The following is a 23813-nucleotide window of genomic DNA, read 5'->3' as shown; positions in this document are numbered from 1 at the left end:
TGGGAGCAGGTGCTTCCTGGTCCCTACCAGGGAGCCATTCTCCACTGCTCCAGGACAAGGGTACACCCCCGAGTGCAACAGGAAATTCACAGATGATTATGCTGCATTTAGCAAGCTGTTAATTAACAGTTGAAGTCTTAAGACACTGAATTGTCAAATTGACATATAAAGATTAGACAAGTTTTGCTTAAAAAGATTGGTTTGAAAAATCTTTTATACAACAATATCCGGATACAGGCATTAATACTAATATTGTGTACAACATTTAACTTCTCTAATAGAATCAACAATAAGTGATCGAGTCCTCTTCACTAAATACAGTCCATGGTATCAACACAAGAATAGTTTTGAACAATATTTTCCCCTGAGGAAGCCTGGACGGTGAAACAGCGGCCTTTGTAGGACAGAGAGAATACAGGATATAGCAGAAGTAGAACAGAGACTACAGAAACATAATTGGAACAACAGTCCTGTGAAACAATTACAAAGAATCCTTGCTTGTGGACTGTGATTCAACTGAATTCCCATGTGACTAATTTGCAATTCACAAAGTATCTTTCTTGAAGTCCAGCTCTATTGCAAGTGAGTCATTGTTTCATTACAAGCACTTTGTATATATTTTGACAATGTTTTATGTCAATATCTAAACATGTTATAAATGCATAAAACTATAGAGAGTTTAGAAGTGGTGTGAATGAGGAATAATTGACTAGGGCAACTGATAAATATATGTTATTGTAACAATTTTATTTTTTGACTTATTTTTTTAATAGTTTTGATATTCTTTGCCATGCTATAATAAAGCTTGCAATATTAAACATTTTTCAAATCATTTAAAACATTAGTTGGGCTACTTACCCTATTTTAGGATTCTCTGATGACATACCATTCTAGGTACCCACAAATCATTTTTATTTCATTTAAAACCTAGATCCATTCACACAATATAATATTATATATATAAATACATATACATATATATGTATGTATGTAGGTGTTATATATATATATCTCCTGTTTTGCTTGTTATTGTTACCGATGTTATTATAAGTGTCTGTGCATATATTATACAGAAAAATATAACTTTATATTTTCATGTAAGCCATAGTCAAATGTCTGTTTTCTTAGTGTGTTTGTGTGATCCAGACTGCAAGGCAAAAACCCCCATCCTTCAACCCACTACATGGACCTGGACTACTCTTTTGCCTGCTGCCTGCCTCTGACTTCTGCTGTGCTTTGCTTGCTGTCTGCCTCGACCCTTGGTGTGATCCCAGTAACTGTCTGACCACTGCCTGCCCAGACCTCAGCCTGGCACTGGACTCTCTCTTCCTGACTGCCCTGGGGGACTATCACCTAAGTCCTGCCGGCCCCTGGAACCCAAAGACTGAACTTGTGGGGACGGGGCTGGCATAGGTGAGGATCCTGCCTTGTTCCAGCCCAGGAAGTATCGCCAGCTGTTGGTGTGGGCCTAGTAGGCCACAGCACAACGGTACACTACCATTACACTATCCGGGTAACACAAACCTCACATTTCAAGGGCTGAAAAGAAACTAACAAACTTTACACCAAGAGACAAATGTATAAAACAATTGTTTATTAATACTTGAAAAATAAATATGGCAATCTGATTAGTATACAGTCCAAATATAATACATTATAGCCCTGCATTCAAGGCTTGAAGACTCCACAGTCGACCACCACACAGCTTATTTTCGGTCTCTCATTGTATGTAGGTACGCTTTCTAGTTCTTTAAGGATTTCAGTGCCCTCAATCAGTTCTCTACAGAGAGGAAATAACAAAGAAAGTTACCAGATAGCAACAGTAGTTTGGGGCTGATACTAAGGCAAAGATGCCACACTGTGCCAAACTGATCAACTTCATAATAGAAATCTATGCGGTGCCTTGTTTTCTTAAGACTTGGCATAGTTAACAAACCGAACTGGACTTTACCTAAACATTGGTTTCATGTCCAGTTATTGTAACCTTTAACATCATCTACTGGTAATTGTGACAAAGGCATTACTTTATTACCATCTCCGTTCCAAAATTACACTGGGCAACAAATTTTCACAAAAGTCATGTTACTGAAATGAAATTAGTCAATTCTTATAAATTTCCATGTGCTAAATACGAATGTGACTGTGAAAATGCAAAATTGGCTCTAGTTTTTTTGTAATATGCAATATAATTACATCTTGAATTGTATGCCAATAGTAGGAGACCTACGGTTAATACAGTTTGAAAAATGAAGTCATAGACTACGTCTTAGATTTCTTTGCTTGTCTCTTATACACCTGTTCGGGAGCATCTCTGCGGAGTGTCCAGCAGTAGTCAGCCAGCATGAATATTTCAAATGCTCACCCTTTCTGACTGGGCTTCATATAGTACACTGCTGATGTCAGCTTACTCAGCAGCAGCAAGGCAGTAGAACTGCACTGCATCAGAAAATGATGTAATAAACTCTGGATGATATGTGCATGATGGTATTATGCAATATGATGCAATATTACATCATTCTAGGCTTATTTACAGTCCTACTTGATAAATGTACATGACTAAACAGAGAAAGTGAACCATATTAAATATCTTCAAAACGAGAGCCAATAAAAACTTTTCATGGTCATATTCGTGTTCAGCACATCAAGATACTACAGAGTAGGACCTTTTTAGGTCAGTAACACTTTCATTGTTGCCCAGTGTTATTAATGCCTCAGACAACTCTGTTTGTGCTAACTGCTGCTAATTCAATCTTCACTTGACACTATCTGAAGACTACTACAGTCAATTTCTGCTCTGCAACAGCATCTCAAAGAATATAAGCTTTCTCTCTTCAGCAGTACTGTCACATTTGAAGAAGGGATGTATGTGGTCTCAAAAGCTGATATACAACATCTTTTTGAGTAATTCATATGTCAGTTCAATAAAAAAGTAACAAAACCTGCAAAGAATCCAGTTAACAAATGAGGAAAGCCACTTTTAAAATGTGGCCTACAGTTTCAGTGCTACAATGAACTAAAATATGTTTCTTTCAAAGATAAGGCATTATTACTAGTGAAAACAAAAGTGCTTATTATGAAACACCTTTATTTGATTTTATCTTGATGTAGCATCACTTTAGGAACTCAATGATCTCAATTCATTGCTCTTAAGTCTGAATTTCCCCCAGATTCTGTTCATGCTAAACTGTAAACAGAAATGAATGACTTTGAAAAAAAATACAGGTATGTATAAGCTAAAGATATCGAAGATGAATAATTTCAGGACATACATGTGCTATCAAGGTCTCAACAGACTGAGCCCAGACAGAACGGGGGCAAGTTTCAGAAGAGTGTGCTCTGAAAATTGCCCATCAGGTACAGGGTACAAAAGCAACCCTCTACTTTGTGCCTCCTTTTTCTGTAGGCAGCCGAACAGGGGCAAAATAAGATGTGTAGATTTGCAGTTTTCCTTCCCTGACCTGTTCACAGCCCTGAACTGGCCCATGTGAGCTTTGGGTAAATATTTTTGCTGTATAAAACCAGGCAAGTATATTCACCTGCTCTGAGGAGGACAAAATTGTCTGCAACAGGGGCCTTTTCAGATTATTCTAGCCAAATCACTGCAGTTAGCTGGTCAAAGTCTGTGTGATCCCAGGAGCATGATTAGGGGTGGGGGGGGGGGGGGGGGGGAAGGGAGGACTTAGCTGGCTACTGATAAAATTTCAGCAGCAGCCACACTAAGACTAGGATGACCAGAGAGGTCTTGATTTTACCCCACTGCATGCATGGAAATGTAGTTTATTGATTTATTACCCATCTTTTTGAGTAAGTAATTCACCCAAGGTGGAGTACAATATATTATAATAGCAGCATACAATCAGAGATCAGTGGCAGCTTACTATAGAATAAGGTACAGAGTAACACCTGAACTGGTATATAAATCAGCAGTAATGAAAAACAACAATTATGACTGAAGTTAAAAAAACAAATAAACAAACAAAATACATTTAAACAATAGACAAAAAGGAGAAACAATAAGGTCAGTGACTAACTTAAGATCAACAAAAATGAATAAACTTCAAATAAATATATAACCATCTCTGTAAAAAACTGGTGCCAGGCAGTTTATTGCAGTCAATTTAGTTTAATGCTTGCTTCTAGGGTGGAGAATGTTATGGACTTGGCATTAAAGGCCTGGAAGAAGAGCCAGCCTTTTACCTGCTTCCTAAAGCAGGAGCAGTCACGCACTGGATAGAGTACTTCTGGAAGACTTCCACAGGGCAGGTGCTGTTCCCAAGAAAGATTGTTGGTGGGCATCGCTTCTTTTGTTGCCAGAGTTCCCCAAGTGAGAATCTTAGTTCAAGTAACTAAGTCTGCCTCCTTTTAGGGTTGGAAAGTCAGGGCATAGTATAAGTGTGATATGTTCATGCAATTTGCAGCCTTCTCATCAGTGCTACGGTGGAGTTTTGTATTTGTCTGTTAAACCCTACATTTTCATGCATGTAATGGAGTAAAACCAGGACTGGCTCCACTTGTCCTCAATGACATGGAATTAAGGTCCACCTGGTCTGCCTAATTTAAGTTCTGTTGAGTTGCCATAGGCCTCCACTTAATTTCTGTCTTCCCCTTTACTCCTTCGCAGCTAAAGGCTCTCTGTGCACATGCTGGGCCTTCTTGTATTCTGTTATTGTTGTTATATGCATGCATGTTACTCCTAAACCTCACATCATGACTTCCGGCTATGTGCTGACGTGTCAGTGATCCAGGTTTGGATTCTGCAGCCACTGAAGCTAGTTGGACTTGGGCACATTGAGAAAGGTTCTACGGTGGTGATCCAGCTGGCCATCAAGCAGCTCACAGAAGGTGCCCCTTTAGCTTGCAGGCCAAGAAGGGTTCATAGCTGTCCAGGAAGGGGAACCAAAGGTGGAAAAGAAAAAGGAGAAAGGGTAAAAATAAAAAAAAAAAAGCTTGCAGCTATAAATTGAGCAGACCTTATTTGCTGTCAAAATCTATGTTAACATATTTTTTAGCCCTGTTGGCTAGTTAAAGTATGACCATATAGCTCTATGTCAAAAGAAACAGGTTATGCCAGTCCTAGTTCTAATCCTTTTCTTAGGAAATGGATCTGCAAGGCCATAGAGGCAATGAACAAACCAGAACTGGACTCATCCTGTCCCGTCTGACATGGTGCAGTACAGTCAGCCTCTCTTTACACAATTAGTCTGGCCGATACAATAAAAGTCGCGGGACAGCGGGCGAGCGCCTGCTCTCCCAGCACGCACACAGGCCCCTCTCCTGTGCGCGCGATTTAGTATTCAAAAGAGGGCCCGCGGTAAAAAGAGGCGCTTGGGACACTAGTGCGTCCCTAGTGCCTCTTTTTTGACAGGAGCGGTGGCTGTCAGCGAGTTTTGACAGCCGACACTCATTTGCCGGCGTCGGTTCTCAAACCCGCTGACAGCCACGGGTTCGGAAACCGGATGCCGGCTAAATTGAGCATCCGGTTTTCAACCCGTGAGCCGCGGGCTGATTTAACATTTTTTTTAACTTTGGGACCTCCGACTTATATCGCCATGATATTAAGTCGGAGGGTGTACAGAAAAGCAGTTTTTTACTGCTTTCTGTACACTTCCCGGTGCTGGCAGAAATTAACGCCTACCTTTGGGTAGGCGCTAATTTCTGAAAGTAAAATGTGCAGCTTGGCTGCACATTTTACTTACTGAATCGCGCGGGAATAACTAATAGGGCCATCAACATGCATTTGCAATTTGTGGGCGCTATTAGTTTCAGGGGTGTTGGCCGCGCGTTTTCGATGTGCTATTACCCCTTACTGAATAAGGGGTAAAGCTAGTGTGTCGAAAACGCGTGTCCAAACGCGGGTTAACAGTGCGCTCCACCGTAGCGCACTGTACTGTATCGGCCCGAGTGTTAACAGGCTAACATTTTCTAAGCAACTGTGATGAAGTGCCCCTATTTTTCTCCTTTAAAGCTGTGCGGGACCAGGCATTTAGCCTGATCCACCTCAAATCCCATAGAGAGAGAGAGAGCTCTGCATGGGGCTCTGATGAAGTGTGCTATTCGTACGTCTCATTCTGCGTGTCAAACTGGTTCCAAAACCACCACCAAAACCTCACTTTGAGTTATTAGCTGGCCCTCCTATAGTGATTATAAATAGTTGACCACTATGTAGACCTTATAAAGAAGCTCTCTCTCTTATTCAGACAATGCTTGTCTGGGCACTTTGCAAGCTGTGAAGTGAATATCTGTGAGAAATCTTCATATGTGGATATTGTTTTTGACATAAAGAGCTACTTCTCCCCTTTTCCTGTCCTCTCCTGTCCTTCCTTATCAAGTCATAGACAGGGATGGCCAATCATGAGAGACTCAGTGAATGAGGACTCTGAGGACTCTGTAACACAGTGATGTCCAAGTTCACTTCCACCATTAAGGCCTGCAGGTCTGGGATTTTATTGCCCACATAAGCATTTGTGGTCATAGCTTTCCAAGTTTTCTACCTTGGTTTGCTGCTCTTCCTAGTCACCTTTTCTGCTATCTTGAGCTAATTGATTTTGTTGTTTTCTCCTCCAAATTCCTGTATTGCTTCGGGTGACTTGGCAATTTCATTGGCCACCTCCTGCCACCCCCACCTTACAGTTTAAATGCCTGATAATTTATGATCTAAATTTCTTGCTTAGCATCCTCTTTTCAGCCAAAGACAAATGTAGACCATCCTTAAAGAATTAATTTATTCATACATTATGATTAGTGTGATTTGTGCTTGGGGTATTGATGAAGGTCATTACAGCAGCACCCTTGAATTACTTAGCTTCATGATGGCAGGAATAAGTAAATAGGAGGAGCTTAAAAACTTTAACATTCTCTTTCCTCAGGAACAGAATAAATAACCAGAGCCGTCTCGCTGGGTTTAATTCCTGGCTCAGATCCTACATTTCCTAACCTGGGCAGTACTCGCGGCCTTTCCTGGGGAAAGAAGTCCTGGTCATTGTGCACATTGGCAGGCTCCAGACAGAGTCTTGGTGCATGGTCCTGGCTGTAATGACTGAATAGGGGAAAATTCACCCCGGTCATTGTGAATGAAGGCTCATGGTTCCAGACCCCAGGCCCCGTTCCAACTAAGTAAAAGGCACAAAGAAGCAGGGGTACTTGTCACCCGGACTGATGCTGGGCTCAATGGATCTTGGTCTGACATAGCGTGGCACTTCTGCTCTTTTGAAACTGTTGGGCACCTCCCACCCTAAAAAAGCTGGCAAAAAAATCCAAAGAGGCACTGTAATGATTTTACCTGTTAACTGAATGATTGAAAAGTTATTTAGAAACTTTTTTCCTACTTCTGCTCCTTTAATTTTCCCCTGATTTACTAAGGCATCCCCCCCTTTTTGTCTATCGGAAAAAGAAGATATAGTAAATCAGGTCCTATATGGACTTTCACCTTCAAGCATATGATTGGCACCCGCACTCTATTTTTATGTATTTGTAAAATTTCTATGCCATGTTATCTAAATATTCTAAGTGGTTTACAAACATTCATAAATTAAACAAAAACATATACATAATAAAAAAAGATATAGTTGCGATGGAGAAGGTACAGAGAAGGACAACCAAAATGATAAAGGGGATGGAACAGCTCTCCTAGGAGGAAAGGCTGAAGAGGTTGGGGCTGTTCAGCTTGGAAAAGAGATGGCTGAGGGGGGATATGATAGAGGTGTTTAATATTATGAGAGGTCTAAAACTGGTAAATGTGTATTGGTTATTTACTCTTTCAGATAACAGAAAGACTAGGGAGCTCTCCACGAAGTTAGCATGTGGCACATTTAAAACTAATCAGAGAAAATTCTTTTTCACTCAGCGCATAATTAAACTCTGGAACTTGTTGCCAGAGGATGTGGTTAGTGCAGTTAGTATAGCTGGGTTTAAAAAAGGATTGGATAAGTTCTTGGAGGAGAAGTCCATTATCTGCTATTAATTAAATTGACTTAGAAAATAGCCACTGCTATTACTAGCAACGGTAACATGAAATAGACTTAGTGTCTGGGTACTTGCCAGGTTCTTATGGCCTGGATTAGCCACTGTTGGAAACAGGATGCTGGGCTTGATGGACCCTTGGTCTGACCCAGTGTGGCATGTTCTTATCTTCTAAAAGACAAGTTACATTTTTACCTACATACAAACACTCAAACTTGGGTTTGCTAAACTGGCAAAAGCTAGCAGCCTGGCCCACAGCTCAGGTCAGAACTGATCTACAGACTCTACCAGGCCAGACAAGCCAAACCTGGGAGCCAAATCTTACCACATGCAAAAAGAACGTCCTACCATTTGCTGCTTCTCTGTGCTACATCACCTCTAAGTAGTGGCAATGATGCCACAAGGAAAGCTGTGTGCTCTGCCTCCGTCTGCTAGGAGGGGGTCATAATTCACTTGTCTGGACCATCGTAGCAGGATGCCTACCAAACAGGTGCATTTTCAGGACCTTCCTACATGTCATAAAACATGAAGAGTGACAGGTAGCTGGTTCCAAAGCATCCGTCCAATTCTGCCTGCTTTACTGTGCAAACTGCAGGTACATCCAAGGTAAACAGTGATCAGTAGACCTTAAACTTTTTGGGCCCGCAGATCTTTAACATTGAACTAATGCACTGCAGTGCCTCACTGTTCAAAGCTTTGTGGTCTAAGATCAGGACTTTCAATCGAATTCTCCATTCGACTGGCAACAATGGAGTGCAAAAAGTTATGGGGGATGACGTGCTCATAATGGCTAGATCTAGTGAGAACTCAAACTGCTGAATTTTGGACTATTTGCAAGGCTCTTAGGGTGGAAGCAGAACACCAGATTGGAATCAGGAACATAAATTTTGACGGTACCTACCCAAAAGCCACATATTTTCTGTCCAGGTAAGGCGCAGCTTGCAGTGTAATGTAAAAACTGTGAGCCATTGAGTGACGCCCCTTGTTGGCCATCGCAAGGATGCCACGTTTGTGGTGAGAAACAGCAAAATTTTCATCTGGAGGAGAGCATGCCAATCAGAAGAGAAACATTTATGCATTTACTCACTTCTTATTTCCCATCTGTCCAATCAACATCAAATTACAATGTAAACAGTCAAACCACCACAAGAAAAGGAATTCAAAACACAATTAAAAAATATCAATTAATATAAACAATTATATAGTAATATCTAAGAATAATAGGGGTTTTCCTTATGATCTTATTTTTATTTCTGATTTCCTAACCAATATATTTGTTCTGAAGTGCTGATTTTAGGTGATTTTAACATTCATTCAGACAGCAAACCAAAAACAGCTTTTCCTGATTTTCAAGAAACCTTACCAACAGTACAATTGAAATCAATCCTGCTGTCCTGTGAGAACACATGTTACAGGTAAGCAACGTTTGCTTTCTCACAGGACAAGCAGGATGTTAGTCCTCACGAAACCCGCCCACCGCCCCGCGGTGTTGGGTTCGTTACGTTTTCTTATTTTATTTTTCGGCACTGCCTGTAGCTTTTACTGATGTTTGTACTGATATGGGTTTTTAGACCTGACTCTGATAAATGCCAGAGATAGTCCAAAAACTTCATGATTGGACAGGTAAAGGGGTCAAGGGACTGAGAAGAGCACCATGACGTGAACCTGTTCCATTTGTAAGAGTAAGCTTTTCTCGTGGAAGGCTTCTGTGAAGCAATCAAGACACGGAAACTGGTTCAGAAAGGTTAAGTGGCTGAAGGATTTCAACATCCATGCCGTCAGGGACAAGGCGTGAAGATTGGGATGGTGGAGGCACCCGTCGTTTTGAGTATCAGAAGTGGGTCCTTTCCCAAGGGAATGTGGCCTGCGAATGGAGAGATCCTGCAGTACTGGAAACCACACTTGGCGTGGCCAGTGAGGTGCTACAGGATCATGGTTCCCTTGTCCTGACATAACTTCACGAGAGTTTTCGAGAAAAGAGGAAGTGGAGGGAATGCGTAGAGTAGACCAGTTGCCCACGAGAGGGAGAATGCGTCTCTGGGCTGAGAGTGTTTGCTGCGAATGAGAGAGAAGAAGTTCTCTTACTTTGGGGTTTTGAGGAGACGCAAAGAGGGTCTAGCTGAGGATATCCCCATTGTTGGAAGATGGAGTTCGCTATCGAGGGGTTGACAGACCACTTGTGCGGTTGAAAGAATGCGATTCAGCTTGTCTGCCAACACATTGTTCACTCCCGGCAAGTAGGTGGCCCTGAGGTACATTGAATGGGAGAGAGCTTCCGTCCATATCTGTGCAGCTTCCTGACACAGAAGGAAGGAGCCCGTGCCTCCCTGTTTGTTGATGTACCACATGGCCACCTGGTTGTCCGTCTGGATCAGGATAACTTGATTTGAGAGGTGATCCTGAAATGCTCTGAGAGCACAATCTGATTGCTTGAAGCTCAGGAAATTTATTTGGTGTTTGGCTTCCTCTGGAGACCAAGAGCCTTGTGTCTGCAGTTGGCCACATGGGCTCCCCATCCGAGGTTGGAAGCATTAATTGGGGTCTGGAGGCCTGAAAGGGCAAGCCGCGGAGGAGATTGATCTGATTTTTCCACCAGGCTAGAGTCTGACGGAGTGAGTCGGTTACATGGACAATGGTCGACAGGGCTGAATGCTTTGAGTCCATTGAGACCGTACAGTCCACTGCATGACTCTCATGGCCAAACGGGCCATTGGTGTGACCTGAACCGAGACGCCATGTGGTCCCAGAAGGATGAGAAAGTGCGTGCAGTCGCAGAATGCTGAGACTGCAGCCGGTGTGGCAAGAGACCATAGTGAGGGCTCGCTGTCGAGGCAGGAAAGCCTTGCCTGCAAGGTGTCCAAGTCTGCCCCAATGAACCGACAAGGTTAGAGGATGGGACTAAGTAGGATTTGTTGTAGTTGACGAGAAATCCTAATGAAATTAGAGTGTGTAAGGTTAGATTGAGGGACGACAAAGCAGCTTGCTGAGTGGGAGCCCTGATTAACCAGTCGTCTAGACAGGGGTAGAAGTGAACACCTTGGGTCCTGAGGAAGGCTGCAACTACTACGAGGCATTTTGTGAAGACTCGTGGCGCAGATGCTAGGCCGAATGGAAGCACTCGGTATTGATAGTGCTTGGGGCCTACTAGAAACCTCAGGTATTTGTGATGAGATGAAGTTATTGCAATATGAGTGTATGCGTCCTGGAGGTCGAGAGAGCAGAGCCAGTCTCCTCTTTGTAGAAGAGGAAGAAGCAAGCCTAAGGTTAACATCTTGAACTTCTCTCACTGGAGGTACTTGTTGAGGGCTTGTTGGTCCAGAATAGGACGAACGTCTCCTGATTTTTTGGGGATTAGAAAGTACCAGGAATAGAACCCTAGGCCATGCTGGGAGTAGGGGACGGGTTCTATTGCCTTGGACTGGAGAAGGAGGGAGACCTCTTGATCCAGATGGATGGAGTGATCGGATGTTCTCCATGTCGGTAGAGGTGGGGAGTCCGGTGCACGAGAGAAGTTCAGATGGTAACCCTGAGCAATTATTGCTAGTACCATTAGTCTGAGGTGATCGAGTGCCATATGTTGTGAAAGTGGCACAATCGACCTCCCTTGGTATATGAGGCAATGGAAGCTGGCTGCTGCTCTCTAGGTGGAGTCAAAAACCTGAAGCAGGCCCTGGCTGAGGGGCTGCCTTGTGTTTTTGTTTATGTATTTGATGAGACTGTGCTTTTTGAAAAGGTCTCATGGCACGAGATCTGGTTGGTGGCGGGTAGGACTTCTTCGGGCGGAAGAATGACGTTTTAGAGTCCTTTCTGAAGGGCTGTTTAGAAGAATAGTCAGAAGGCATCAGAGAGTTGTCTTAGTGTCTCATGATGGTCCTTGAGTTCCGCCACCGTCTGTTGAATTTGTTCGCCAAACAGATTATCTCCTACACAGGGCAGGTCAGATAACCTGTCTTGTACTTCAGGGCAAAGGTCAGAAGACTTAAACCAGGCCCACCTTCTCACTGAAATAGCAGCTGCAGATACCCTTGTAGCAGTATTAAAGATATCGTAAGAAGATCTGATCTCATGCTTGCCTGCCTCAAAACCCTTGTTTACTAGAGTTTGGAGCTGATCTTGAAATTGCTGAGGCAGGGAATCTGTCAAGTCTTGTATCTGCTTAAAAATGACCCTGTTATATTGGGTCATATAGAGTTGATAAGAAGCAATTCGGGAGATGAGCAATGATCCTTGGTAGACTCGGCGGCCAATGGCATCTAGAAACTTCTGTTCCTTGCCAGGGGGAAAAGAAGTATGAGGCTTTGACCTCTTTGCTCTCTTCTGTGCCGATTCTACCACTACAGATTGGTGATCCAATTGTGGTTTCTGAAAGCCCGGAGCTGACTGCACCAAATAGGTAGTGTCAGCTTTCCTCTGACTGGAGCAATGGAGCAAGGATGTTCCCAGTTCTTCTTTAAGAGATCCAGAAGAACCTGGTGGATAGGGATGGAGGTTATTACTTTGAGGGCATCCAGGAATTGGAGCAACTCCATCATCTGATGCCTATCAGATGATGGAGTTGCTCCAATTGGAAGGGAACAAATTGGAAGGGAACAAATTCAGACATTTCCTTCACAAAATTTATAAAGGAAAGGTCCTCTGGAGGAGAACGCTTTCTACTTTCAGTGGGTGAAGTTGGTGAAGGCAAATCATCAGTGTCTGGTGAGGAATCATCAGTCCAGGTATCATAGGGATCAGCCCCTGCCGCTCTAGGATGTATAGGGGGGACGGGATGGTGGGATGCCTGAAGGTTCTGGTCTAGGCTCTGAAGGAATCGAAGGAATAATTGGAGGCATCAATGAAGGCATCGAAGGCACCGGTGCAGGCATCGAGGGCATTGATGGATGGCTCTGTGGCGCCGACAGGCGTATCGGCACCGATGGTTGGATCAGTGGTGATGGACGTATTGGTATCGATGGCTGAGGCAGAACTCCCGAAGGAGGAATGCGAAACGGTGTTTCTCCTCCCGATGACAGAGTGATCAGGGAGGGCACCGGCACCATCGGTGACCCAGGGTCCATCGATGGAAAAGCAGCAATGAGCGCTTCCATCCTGGAGAGCAGCGGTGCGCCAATGCTGCTGGAATCGGGTCGGTGATCAGTTCCGCAGTTGGTACCGGTGTCTGTGCTGGAGGAACCTGAAGTCATTGCATCGCCTTGTCGATGGCCTCCTGAACCATCCGGTCCAGTTCTTCTCAGAGATCTGGAGCAAGCAGCCCTGGCTCCGGAACAGAAGGAGGGAGAGGCATAGCCGGAGGGACCACCGTTAAAGGCGGAGTTGCGGCTCCCGATGCCCTTTCAGGGGAGGGTTGCCTCTGTGACCCGGTCGCCGAAAAGGTCAGTGCCTTTTCTGGACGGGGTTTCTTCGACGGCGGCTCGGACGGTGGCGAGGTCGATGATTTCGCTCCCTCGATGGTCCGAGATTTTCTATGCTGGTGGCGATGATTGTCTCTACGATCCCCTCGGTCCTGTGGGGGAGTAGAGGGTGTCGAAGGCCGAGATGTCGTCGATGCCGGACGGTCACCGGCTGGTGGTCGGTGCTGGCGTGAAGTTGACGGTGCCGGTTCTGTCGACGTCGATGCAATGGACGGAGTCGGGGTTTGAGCACGGAAGAGAAGTTCCATCTTCTCCATTCTGGCCTTGTGACCTTTTGGTGTCATAAGGGCACATTTGGTGCAGGTCCAGACATCGTGCTCTCATCCAAGACACATTACACAGACTTTATGGGGGTCTGTGATGGACATGGTGCGATTACAATCCGGGCACCGATGGAACCCCGACGCCATGGCAAAAAATTGAGCCGCGGTACGGTTGACGGAGAGTAGGCCGCGAGGGCCAAACTCGACGGTAATCGACGGAAACACGGGTAAAAACTTACCGGAGTACCGCAGCTTGAAAAAGTTAGAGGAGGGAACCCTGTGGGGCAAATTAACTTTTAGTAATTCTGTGAGGAAAATTCCTGTCAGGAATCTCTGCAGAACTCCTTAACCGCAAGGCTACTGCTGCACGGAAAAAAGAAGACTGAAGGGGGACCCCTGCTGGCTGCAGGGTTAGTGCCATGCTAGGCATGCCCAGTAGGGGCCAGTCAAAGTTCTGGAAACTTTGACAGAAGTGTCATTTAGTGAGAGAAGTAGGGATTCTGGGTTTAAGTTTTTCTTGAATCCAAATTGAGAGGGGTGAAGTATGCTGTTCGTGTCAAGGTATTCAGAGAGTTGTGAGTGGACGATTTTCTCAATGATTTTCGCAATGAAAGGTAAGTTTGATATGGGTCAGTAGTTTTGAATGTTCTCAGGGTCTAGGTTGTTCTTTTTTATTAATGGTTTAATGATTGCTGATTTTAGGCATTAGGATATTTCCCTTCAGTGAGGGAAAGGTTGACTATGTCTGTTATTGTTTTGGTAATTGTGTTTTCAATTAGTTTAATTGTCTGAATGAGGATGGTATCAATGGGGTGGTTTGCTGGATTCATTTTTTTGATTATGTTTTGGATTTCCAGTGAGGAGGCGAGGTCAAAGGTAGATCAAGTTGATGTTATTTTCGGATACAGTTTTGGGGTTTGGGTGTAGTTGTTGCTGGAGTTGTTAATTAACTTTTTAATTTTCTCTGTGAAATATTCGGCAAATTCATTGCTTTTGTTTGTGGTGGAAGATGTTCTTTGTTCATTTGTTGATTTGGTGAGGTTTTGTAGGATAGAGAATAGCATTCTGGGGTTATGTTGGTATTGATTTATTTTGCTTGAGTAGAAGTCCTTTTTTGCATTATGGATCAATTTTTTATAATTAGCTAGATGGGTTCGGTAGGCATTGAGTAGTGGATCAGTTTTGAATTTGCGCCAGGATCTCTCTTTTTTTCTGAGTTCACATTTGGCTGATCTTATGGTATCGTTGTACCACTGATTTATGTGTTTTGGGTTTTTTATTGACTTAGTGATGGTCGGGTTTATTCTATCTGCTAATGCTTTGGTAATATTGATCCAAGAGTTTGTGGCTGTTTCTGAGTTTGTGTAATCAATGTTCTTGATTTCATCTTGGAGCTTTAATTGCAGTGCTTCAATATCAAAATGTGGGCAATATGTGATGGTTCTCACTTTGTTTTCAATTTTGTTGGGTTTCGTTTTGAAGGTGAGGGAGGCTTGGATGAGGGAGTGGTCTGACCAGGGGATTTCGGTTATTTTTGTTTGTTGTGTATCCCAGGTGTCTGTGTTGATAAAGACCAGATCAAGGGTATGTCCTGCTTTGTGAGTTGGTTTCTTGACGATTTGTTCTACTCCCATTGTTGCTAGTGCATCCGTTATTGTTCTGCATGTGGCTGTGAGGGGAAGGGTGTCCATATACAGGTTGAAATCTCCCAGGATGATGACTGGTTTATTGAGTGTTAGGTTGGTAATGAAGAATTCTATTACTGTGGAGCAGTTTCGATCTAATGAGCCAGAGGGACAGTATACTAGGCAGATTTGTAATATAGGAGAGTCAAATATTGAGATTTCGAAAGGGGAACATATCTTGGAAGTGATTTGTTTCATCTGTAGATTTTTTTTGACGATTAACATGAGTCCTCCGCCTCTTATTTGGTCTGGGGATTGAGAAAGTTTTGTAGGTTGGGTCTTCTATCTGGTTAATTAAAACATTGTCAGTGTTCTTAATCCAAGTTTCTGTGATTGCTAAATCTGGTTTGGTATCAGTAAGTAAGTTTGTAAGCATGGGCATTTTTTTTTTTTTTTTACTATGGACTGAGCATTGAATAGTATGAAAGATAGGAGCATGCATTTGGTATAAGTTTTCAGGTTCTTATAAGTAATGTTTGTGCGATTGTACTCACGTTTTTTCTTTGATTTTTCGGATTCTTCCTGAGTTGTGTTCTTATGTGGACCCCACCAGGGGAATGGTGGTATGCTTGGTGACTGCGGACACCAAAGCATCAACCTTAGGCACTTTCAGCATCTCCAGGCACTGGTCCGACAGGGGGTAAAGCTTGTCCATTGCCCTGCCCACCCGGAGGCCTGACTCAGGAGTCTCCCATTCTCGCAGCAGGAGCTGCATAAGCATGGGGTGAAATGGAAAAGTGCGCGGTGGAGCCCTAAAGCCCTGCTAGGACTGGGTCCATGGTGCGAGAAGATGAAGGAGTGGGAGGCTCCTCTGGAGGAACATCAATTCCCAGTTCGTCCAGTACAAAGGGAATGAGCGGTTCCAGCTCCTCCTATTGGAACAGCTGCAGGACCTGCGGATCATCACCATCGACCGGCGGGCCTGGAGAAACCAGATCAGCATCAGGATCTACATACGGCATGGGGGATGGCTGAGGGGGGTCTGGGGGATCCGGAATGCCTGATACAGTCCTGACCCTAGTAGCGGCCTGAGAATCTGAGGCCCTAGGGCCCTGCCCCATGCCTACCCAAGAAATCTTAGCCGGGGGGGGGGGGGGGGGGGCCTGGGAGGGATCATTGTCTTCCTCCAAATTAGCCAGAAAGGATTCATGCAACAATAAAACAAATTCAGGGGAAAAACAGTGCTGAATTTTGCTAGGCCCGGGGGGAGGGGAAGGATCGCGGGGAGGGGGGGATGGGGTAAAAAACTGGGCCCGGAGAACCTGCAGGACTGAGATCTGGCGGCGAGGAGGTAAAAATCAGCTCTGCAGGGCTTGTACTAGCAGGCAGCTCCGCCGACAAAATGGCCACCGTTCCCGTGGTTTTTCACGTGGGAGCTGGCCTAGGAGCGCGTCTCACGCCCGACTCCGAGCCAGAGAATTATTTACTGCCCCAGAGGGTCCCTCCCCTCTGGGGAGACATGCAGAGCAAAGCCTGTCGCGGGAGAGCCGAGAGGCAGGCTCCCTGCAGGCAAGACAGGCAGACGAACACGGCATGACTCCATGGGGAGGGGGGGGGCACCACGCTGTAGCCGTGAAGAGAAACGGCAGTGCCTGGCTGACCATGAGCTGAAGCAAGGGAACGAACCCTGCTTCGCTCCTTCCCCAGAAGTTGAGATTAAAACGCTGCCGATTGCTGCCAATCGCCTGTGAGTATGCTTGAAAGAATTTAATCTTTTTTTTTTTTTTTTTGAGCTGTAGAACTTTAGGCAAGCAGAGGAGAGCAAAACACCTCCTTGCAATAGGACCCAGATGGGTGCAGACTAGGCAGAGAAAAGGGGGAGTGACTGGACCACCAGTATCACCCCTGCAGCCAGGCTCTAGGTCACCGGGAAAGTGGGTCCCAGGCTGATAATCAAGGGGACAAGTCCCCCCTGGGACCCAGTAAGAGCAAGGAGACAAACAAGTCTCACTTTAAAACTTTACCTTTTTTTTTTTTGTATTAAATTGGAAATAATAATACTTGCTTGATCCAGAATCAACCCAGTGGGAAGAAGAAGAGAAAGGAATCCTGAAGGAGCAGAAAGAGAGAAAACTAGGGAACCGCAGGTTCTACTGTCTGAATCTGCTGGAGACAGAGAAATACTGAAGGGACGCAGGGTAGGCTCTGTCCTGATATAGGATACCCTTTCAGTTATTCTTTGTCTCCATCTGCTGGACAGGAAGCTCAACCCATTGTCTGGACTGATCCGGGTACCTACAGGGAAACAAAGCTAGGCTTCATTAGGAAAGGAATGGAGAATAAAACAGAGAATATCATAATGCCTCTGTATCGCTCCATGGGGCGACCTCATTTTGAGTATTGTGTGCAGTTTTGGTCACCACATCTCAAGAAAGATATAGCAAATTAGAAAAGGTACAGAGAAGGGCAACCAAGATGATAAAAGTGGTGGAACAATTCCCCTATGAGGAAAGGCTAAAGAGATTAGGACTCTTCAGCTTGGAGAAGAGACATCTGTGGGGAGATATGATAGAGGTCTATAAAATGAGTGGAACGGAATGATTAAACGTTAATCAGTTATTTACTCTTTTGAAAAGTACAAAGACTAGGGGACATTCAATGAAGTTACTGGTAATACATTTAAAACTAATAAGTGAAAATGTTTTTTTAATTAACGCATAATTAAGCTCTGGAATTCGTTGCCAGAGGATGTGGTGAAAGCTATCAGAGTAGCTGCATTTAAAAACAGGTTGGACAAGTTCCTGGAGGAAAAGTCTTCGAGGGGCTGAGGATGGAAGGTAAACATACACATAGTGATGCCACCATAGGATGCTGAACAGCTACCTCACTGCAGGTTTACTGCATGGGAAGACCAACAAGAAGATCAAATGCTCATTACTGTACTTACCTATAAAAGTGCTTCCATATATTGATTCGCCACCACTGCCTGATCCCAATTTTATATCTGTACAAAGAATAGAAATTACTAGTAGAGTTTTTACAGGTAAACTTATTTATCAGATTTTAATATTCTGCTTTTTGGTACTTCAAAGTGGATTACATTCAGGTACTGTCGTTATTTCTCCAGAGGGCTCACAATCTAAGGGGGTCATTTAACAAAGGCTTATCGCATGTGATACGGTTGTATCATGCGCGATAAGCCTCTATCGCATACGAAAAGGGCTTTTTTGCATGCGATAGAATGCAAATTAGGGAGAGGGGAAAAGTCGGGGCGGGGAGGGGGTGGAGTTGGCAGTGTCTTCGCTGCCGGCGATAATGTTACTAACATTATTGTCGGCAGTAGCGCGCCGAATAGCACCACCTTTCACGGTGATGCTATTTGGTGCGAAAGGCTGCGGGCTTTCGCAGGACCGCCTCCCCCCTTCACCCCCGTTTTCGCAGGATTCATCATTCTGCGAGGATTCATCATTCTGCGAGGATTCATCATTCTGCGAGGAATGATGAATCCAGGCCTAAGTTTGTAGCTGAGGCAATGGAGGATAAAGTGACTTGCCCAAGATCACAAGGAGCAGCAGTGGGATTTGAACCCTGGTCTGCCTAGTTCAAAAGCAGCTGCTCTAACCACTGTGCTACATTATAGAGAATGAGAGAGATTCCACCACAAGAGGTATTTCTGCTCAGAAAAATGCTGCGGGGCACATAATCTCAAGGAGAACTACTGCAGGATTTTCAAAGAATGTTACTGCAAATGAAGAGAGGGAGGGTAATTTTCCAAGGCATTTCCACAGGTAAAACAGTAAAAGTCGGCACATATGTAGTGTATGTAGGGAGGCGCTAGCGCTTTTGCATTTTCCAAAGTATGTGTGTGTAAACTTTTTTGAAATATCTTTGTCTACTTTTTAGCAGGGGTATTCAAGGGATACGGGTAGTTTCAAGGGGTATTCAAGGGATACGGGTAGTTTTGGTGGGATAATTTTCACAGCAAACATACACATGTAAAACCACTTTGAACACTGATGTGACTTATGCATGTTTTTGCCAACTTTTTGTGCAAGCTGTTACAAATTTACCCCTTTAACATGTACTATAGATACAGGAAGCTATGATTTTAATATCCATGGCCGTTCTATAACATCAATCCTTTAAAAAATATATGTGGTGTATGATCCTGCAATAGTGGACACCTGACTTCTGTGACCACGCTGCTGTGATGTCACAGTAGGAATTTCATGCCCACAGGAATACAAGTAGACAATTTTTATTTGCATCAAAATAATTACTAAAAAGTACATTACATACGATAGACTGTTGATCATGGGTGGATGACGGAGAGGCCCGGGTAGCCCGTGTGATCTTTTGGCCACTGAAGAAGATTTAAATAAGTCCTGGCCTGCTAATACCCATTCTTGAACAAGAGATTTTGTGAATTTTCCTGGTTCATTTGGTTTTGCTGTCTCTTTTTTTGTCAGTTTGATTTTCCTGAGATAGCAGTTTGGTTGTTTTCCTTACAGTTATCTACCATCCTATTCTATGCTTCTACATGTGGTATAAGCCTGAACTTCAAGGGATTTAAACTTACCTCCTCCTTGTATCCAGCCTTTTCTAACTATTCGATGAAAAACAGACCCTTTGTACGTTAGCTCCAAGCCACTTCGGGAAGTGCCGGCTTCTCCGGTGCACAACTTCCAAAAATTCTCACAGGTTTTAGGACATATGTCAGAGAAGAGCTAGCAAGTGAACAAAACAACCAAAAATCACAGGAAGAAATGACATTCACAAAACTTTAATTTTGTTAGCTTTGTTCTTCTACAACTAACCTCAAATAGCAACCTTCCAATGGGATTTTCCTGAATAGAGATGTCCATGTATACAAACACATGCTGTAAAGTTAAGGAAGACAATTAGACAGATAAAACACCCAAATTCTCCTATTTACCATGACTGATAATATTTGAAATATACAAGGGGCCTCCCATGTGCTTTCAAAGATATGAGGGTAAGTTTGAAACATCGCACATAAAAGTTATACCAGCTGCACACATAATCTGCTTTGAAAATTATCCCAACAAAAAAACCACCAATGCAGGTGGATAACTAAATCAAACAAAAATACAACCCACATATACCAAAAAAATATTACTACTTTTTTTTTCAGCTGTCTTGGTGGCTATGTTATGTTACGCCATATACGACACACATGATCTGACCCCTTTAAAAAGAGGACGCCGAGAGTGGGAGCTCAGGTTCGCCATTTTGGAAAAACTTTTGAGGCAGCACTTTGGGAGTGAGCCGGTTTCAGAGAGAAAACCTTTACGGACTGATATTTTGGAGTAAGGCTATAATGATTGAGATCAATGGAGATGGCATGTGGGCGAGCGGTGACACCTGAAGAAGATTTTGTTTTCAAAACTTGGCCATGTCGGATTCAAGCGCTCCTGTTTAGTCGATTAAGCTAAGGGCTTTTCTACATCAAGATAAGTGCTCTTTCATGTCGTCACTTTCTATAGCCATAAGAGCATATGCTCAGCTGATACAATTAAGTGTTCCCTTTTATGTCATGTTTAAGATGAAAAACAATTTTTTGCCTCTTGCAACAGAACTGTGTGTTTAAAATTGAGTGGCGGCAAGCTGTCCTTATTATAAAACTTTTCAATATATGAATTTTGAAGATTTGGGGAATTTTTGAACATTTTGATTAAAGTAATATAAATAAGTGGGTGTACAATGGGTTGTTCATGATTAAAAATGAGTCGGGTTAACCTAGATGGGACCTGTGCTCATTTATGAAATGACCACCGTACATCTTAAAAATGTTTTGGTCAATTTTTAGCATTTATTAAAAGTGATTAAATTTCACACACACACACACAAAAAAAAGTAAAAATAATATATTTTTTGGTATATGTGGGTTGTATTTTTGTTTGAAAATTATCACAGCAACACTAAACGTATGCAACTAAACCTGTTATTTGGTGTGTGTAATTTTGAACAGAGAATCCTATTGTAAGAGGGGCACTTTCGGCTCAGGCAGGGTCTGTAACACTCCCCCCCACAACCCATCCTGAGTTTTAAAATGCCCCTCTTACAGTGGGAGATATATAGAATGTCATATTGTCTCTCTATCAGAGGCGCATTCTCTCTCATCAGGACCAGTAGTAAAGTTACGCAGGTAATATGGCGTACGTTGCCATGTTCAGCCTTTGCCAAATTTGGGGTTACGCATGTAAGTCTTGGCCCCATCCCGGAACGCCCATGCCCCTCTCCCTTTCAGCCTCTTTATTCTTGGTGCACAAACAGGTATGTACACGCATACTTCCCGGCTTAAAATTTGCATTGCTCGTGCATGGCCCACATGTGCCTGTATGGGGCCGTTTTTGCTTGAGCAACGCTTTTAAAATTTACCTATGTTTTAAAATCATATGTATACATGTAAATCCCAACCTCACCCAGGCTCCACCCCCCTGGAATACCTCTCCGGTATGCACATAAACAAACGCACAAAGTGTGTATATGTGTAATTTTATGCACATATTGGTCGCACAAGTTTCTAGAGGGCCATATCTGTGGGTAAAGCACTACTTTACCTGCTGGAGTCCCTTCCTATCTGCAATTATCTCTAAGATAGATAACCTTACAGCTCATTTCTGGCCTAACAGTGGGTAAAGTGAGGCAAAGGGAAGTAAAGTGGCATGCCTGAGGCCTTACATAGTCAATGGCATTCGAGGTACAAGGAGACAGAGTGATTTGGTTGAAGTCACACAGATTCAATGACAGAGAGAAGTGAGGAATGAGACAGGGAAGTAACCTGAGCTTCACCCTTTTTTAATATCTACAGCAGTGATCTCCCCACAATTACTAAAGAAATCCTCAGCCCCAGGACTGAAACTAAGAAGCCAAAATTCAGAGATTGCTGAGTGCTCTTCAGTTTAGAAATCTAAGTTAGGCTCTAAGTCCAGCTGCAAATAGGCACCTAACTATAACTTTAGGTAGCTAAAATTAAGGCTCCTTAATTTAGTTATAGATGCTTAAAGTAGGCTCCCAGTGCTAGAAATCATCATTGAGCTCCAAACTTTGTTCCCCAATCTGACCCAACCCACGTTTAGAGTTAAAATTTTAAAACAACTTCTGTGTATAAGTATTTTGACAATTAATCTGGAATCAATGCATGTAAAGTACACGCATACCTCAGTTTCACATGAACTTTATCAATGCGCAGCGGAAAGGCGTTCTGGGGCCAGAGATATGACTTTGCATCAAGGGGCTCCGTTTGGAAAACTCTCCACTTGGATGATAATTTTTAAAAGGATTTCCGTGAGCAGGGCCGGCGGAAGCACTAGGCGAACTAGGCGATCGCCTAGGGCGCTGAGCATTAGGGGGCGCCGAGCCGCTGATGGCCAATGGCCGCCGGTGGACGTCATCCCAATAGCGGCTGAGCGGTGAACTACTGCTATGCTGTGTGCCGAATACACACAGCAAGAAGATCGGCGGGGCCGTGGTGGAGCTCAAGTCACCACGGCCGGAAGAAAACAATCGCTTCTAAACATGCTGGTGCTCCAGCTCCTTCCTGCCCGCGCGGCTCCGGCAACATTTTTCTTCCGGGGCCGCGCGGGCAGGAAGGAGGAGAAGCTCCTGCATTGGCTGATGATCCTCCTCCTTCCTGCCCGCGCGGCCCCGGAAGAAAAATGTTGCCGGAGCCGCGCGGGCAGGAAGGAGGAGGATCATCAGCCAATGCAGGAGCTTCTCCTCCTTCCTGCCCGCGCGGCCCCGGAAGAAAAATGTTGCCGGAGCCGCGCGGGCAGGAAAGAGGAGGAGCATCAGCCGCGTACAGAAGAGGAGCAGCGCGGCTCGAGAAGTCCGGGGCCGCTGCAGAGCCCATCCTGCAGCGGCCGTGAAGAGGAGGCCCAGAGGTGAGAGAGAGACTGAGGGTTTGTACAGTGTGTATGTGTGCGTGTATGAGATGAGTTGAGAGACTGTGTGTGGGAGTGAGGACCTGAATGTTTGCAGAGACAGCATGTGAGAGCCTCTGTGTGTGTGTGTGAGAGAGACAGCATGTGACAGTGAGAGCCTGTGCTTGAGCAAGACAGCATGTGGGAGTGAAAGAGAGCCTGTGTGCCAGAGTCAGACAGCATGTGCCAGTGAGAGACTGTGTGTATGAATGATTGTATGAGAGAGAGCATGTGACAATGAGAGCCTGTGCTTGAGCAAGACAGCATGTGGGAGTGAGAGAGAGCCTGTGTGCCAGAGTCAGACAGCATGTGCAAGAGAGAGACGGTGTATACATGATTGTATGAGAGAGAGCATGTGAGAGTGAGTGCCTGTGTATGTGTGTGTGTGAGAGAGAGAGAAAGCATGTGAGAATGAGAACCTGACTGTGTGTTTGAGGGAAGAAGACAGATGGAGAGAAAAGAAATATGTTATAAAAGGAATTGGCAAAAAAATAAGAAAGGGAAGGTGGAAAAAAAAAAAGCCTCTGACCAACTGATTAGAAAACTAAGATCAGACAGCAAATGTAAAAAAAAATAAATTATTTTTTACTGATTGGAACATGTAATCTT

At 44.0% G+C, this 23813-nt stretch overlaps 1 protein-coding gene across 4 annotated transcripts in view; it reads right to left on the bottom strand.

The window, feature by feature from the left end:
• Positions 1–1128: 1128 nt before the first annotated feature.
• The window catches only part of PPIL6 (peptidylprolyl isomerase like 6), a 79234-nt gene continuing 56549 nt past the window's right edge, over positions 1129–23813 (bottom strand). For 3 of the 4 annotated variants that reach the window (XM_029595294.1, XM_029595295.1, XM_029595293.1), the window contains 5 exons: positions 20076–20138; positions 19838–19985; positions 18206–18262; positions 8861–8996; positions 1129–1780 (listed from right to left, as the gene is read on the bottom strand). In XM_029595294.1, the coding sequence (XP_029451154.1) occupies positions 1669–1780; positions 8861–8996; positions 18206–18262; positions 19838–19985; positions 20076–20138 (516 nt within the window). In that variant the 3' untranslated portion in view covers positions 1129–1668. Of the gene's footprint in view, positions 1781–4704; positions 4880–8860; positions 8997–18205; positions 18263–19837; positions 19986–20075; positions 20139–23813 lie in introns of all 4 variants that reach the window. The other variant, XR_003855606.1, reaches the window with a different exon arrangement.

Source organism: Rhinatrema bivittatum, chromosome 3, assembly GCF_901001135.1.
Source record: "Rhinatrema bivittatum chromosome 3, aRhiBiv1.1, whole genome shotgun sequence".
Taxonomy (NCBI): Eukaryota; Metazoa; Chordata; class Amphibia; order Gymnophiona; family Rhinatrematidae; genus Rhinatrema; species Rhinatrema bivittatum.
The sequence above is the reverse complement of the archived record's forward strand: the minus strand, read 5'-3'. Positions and strand labels throughout refer to the sequence as shown.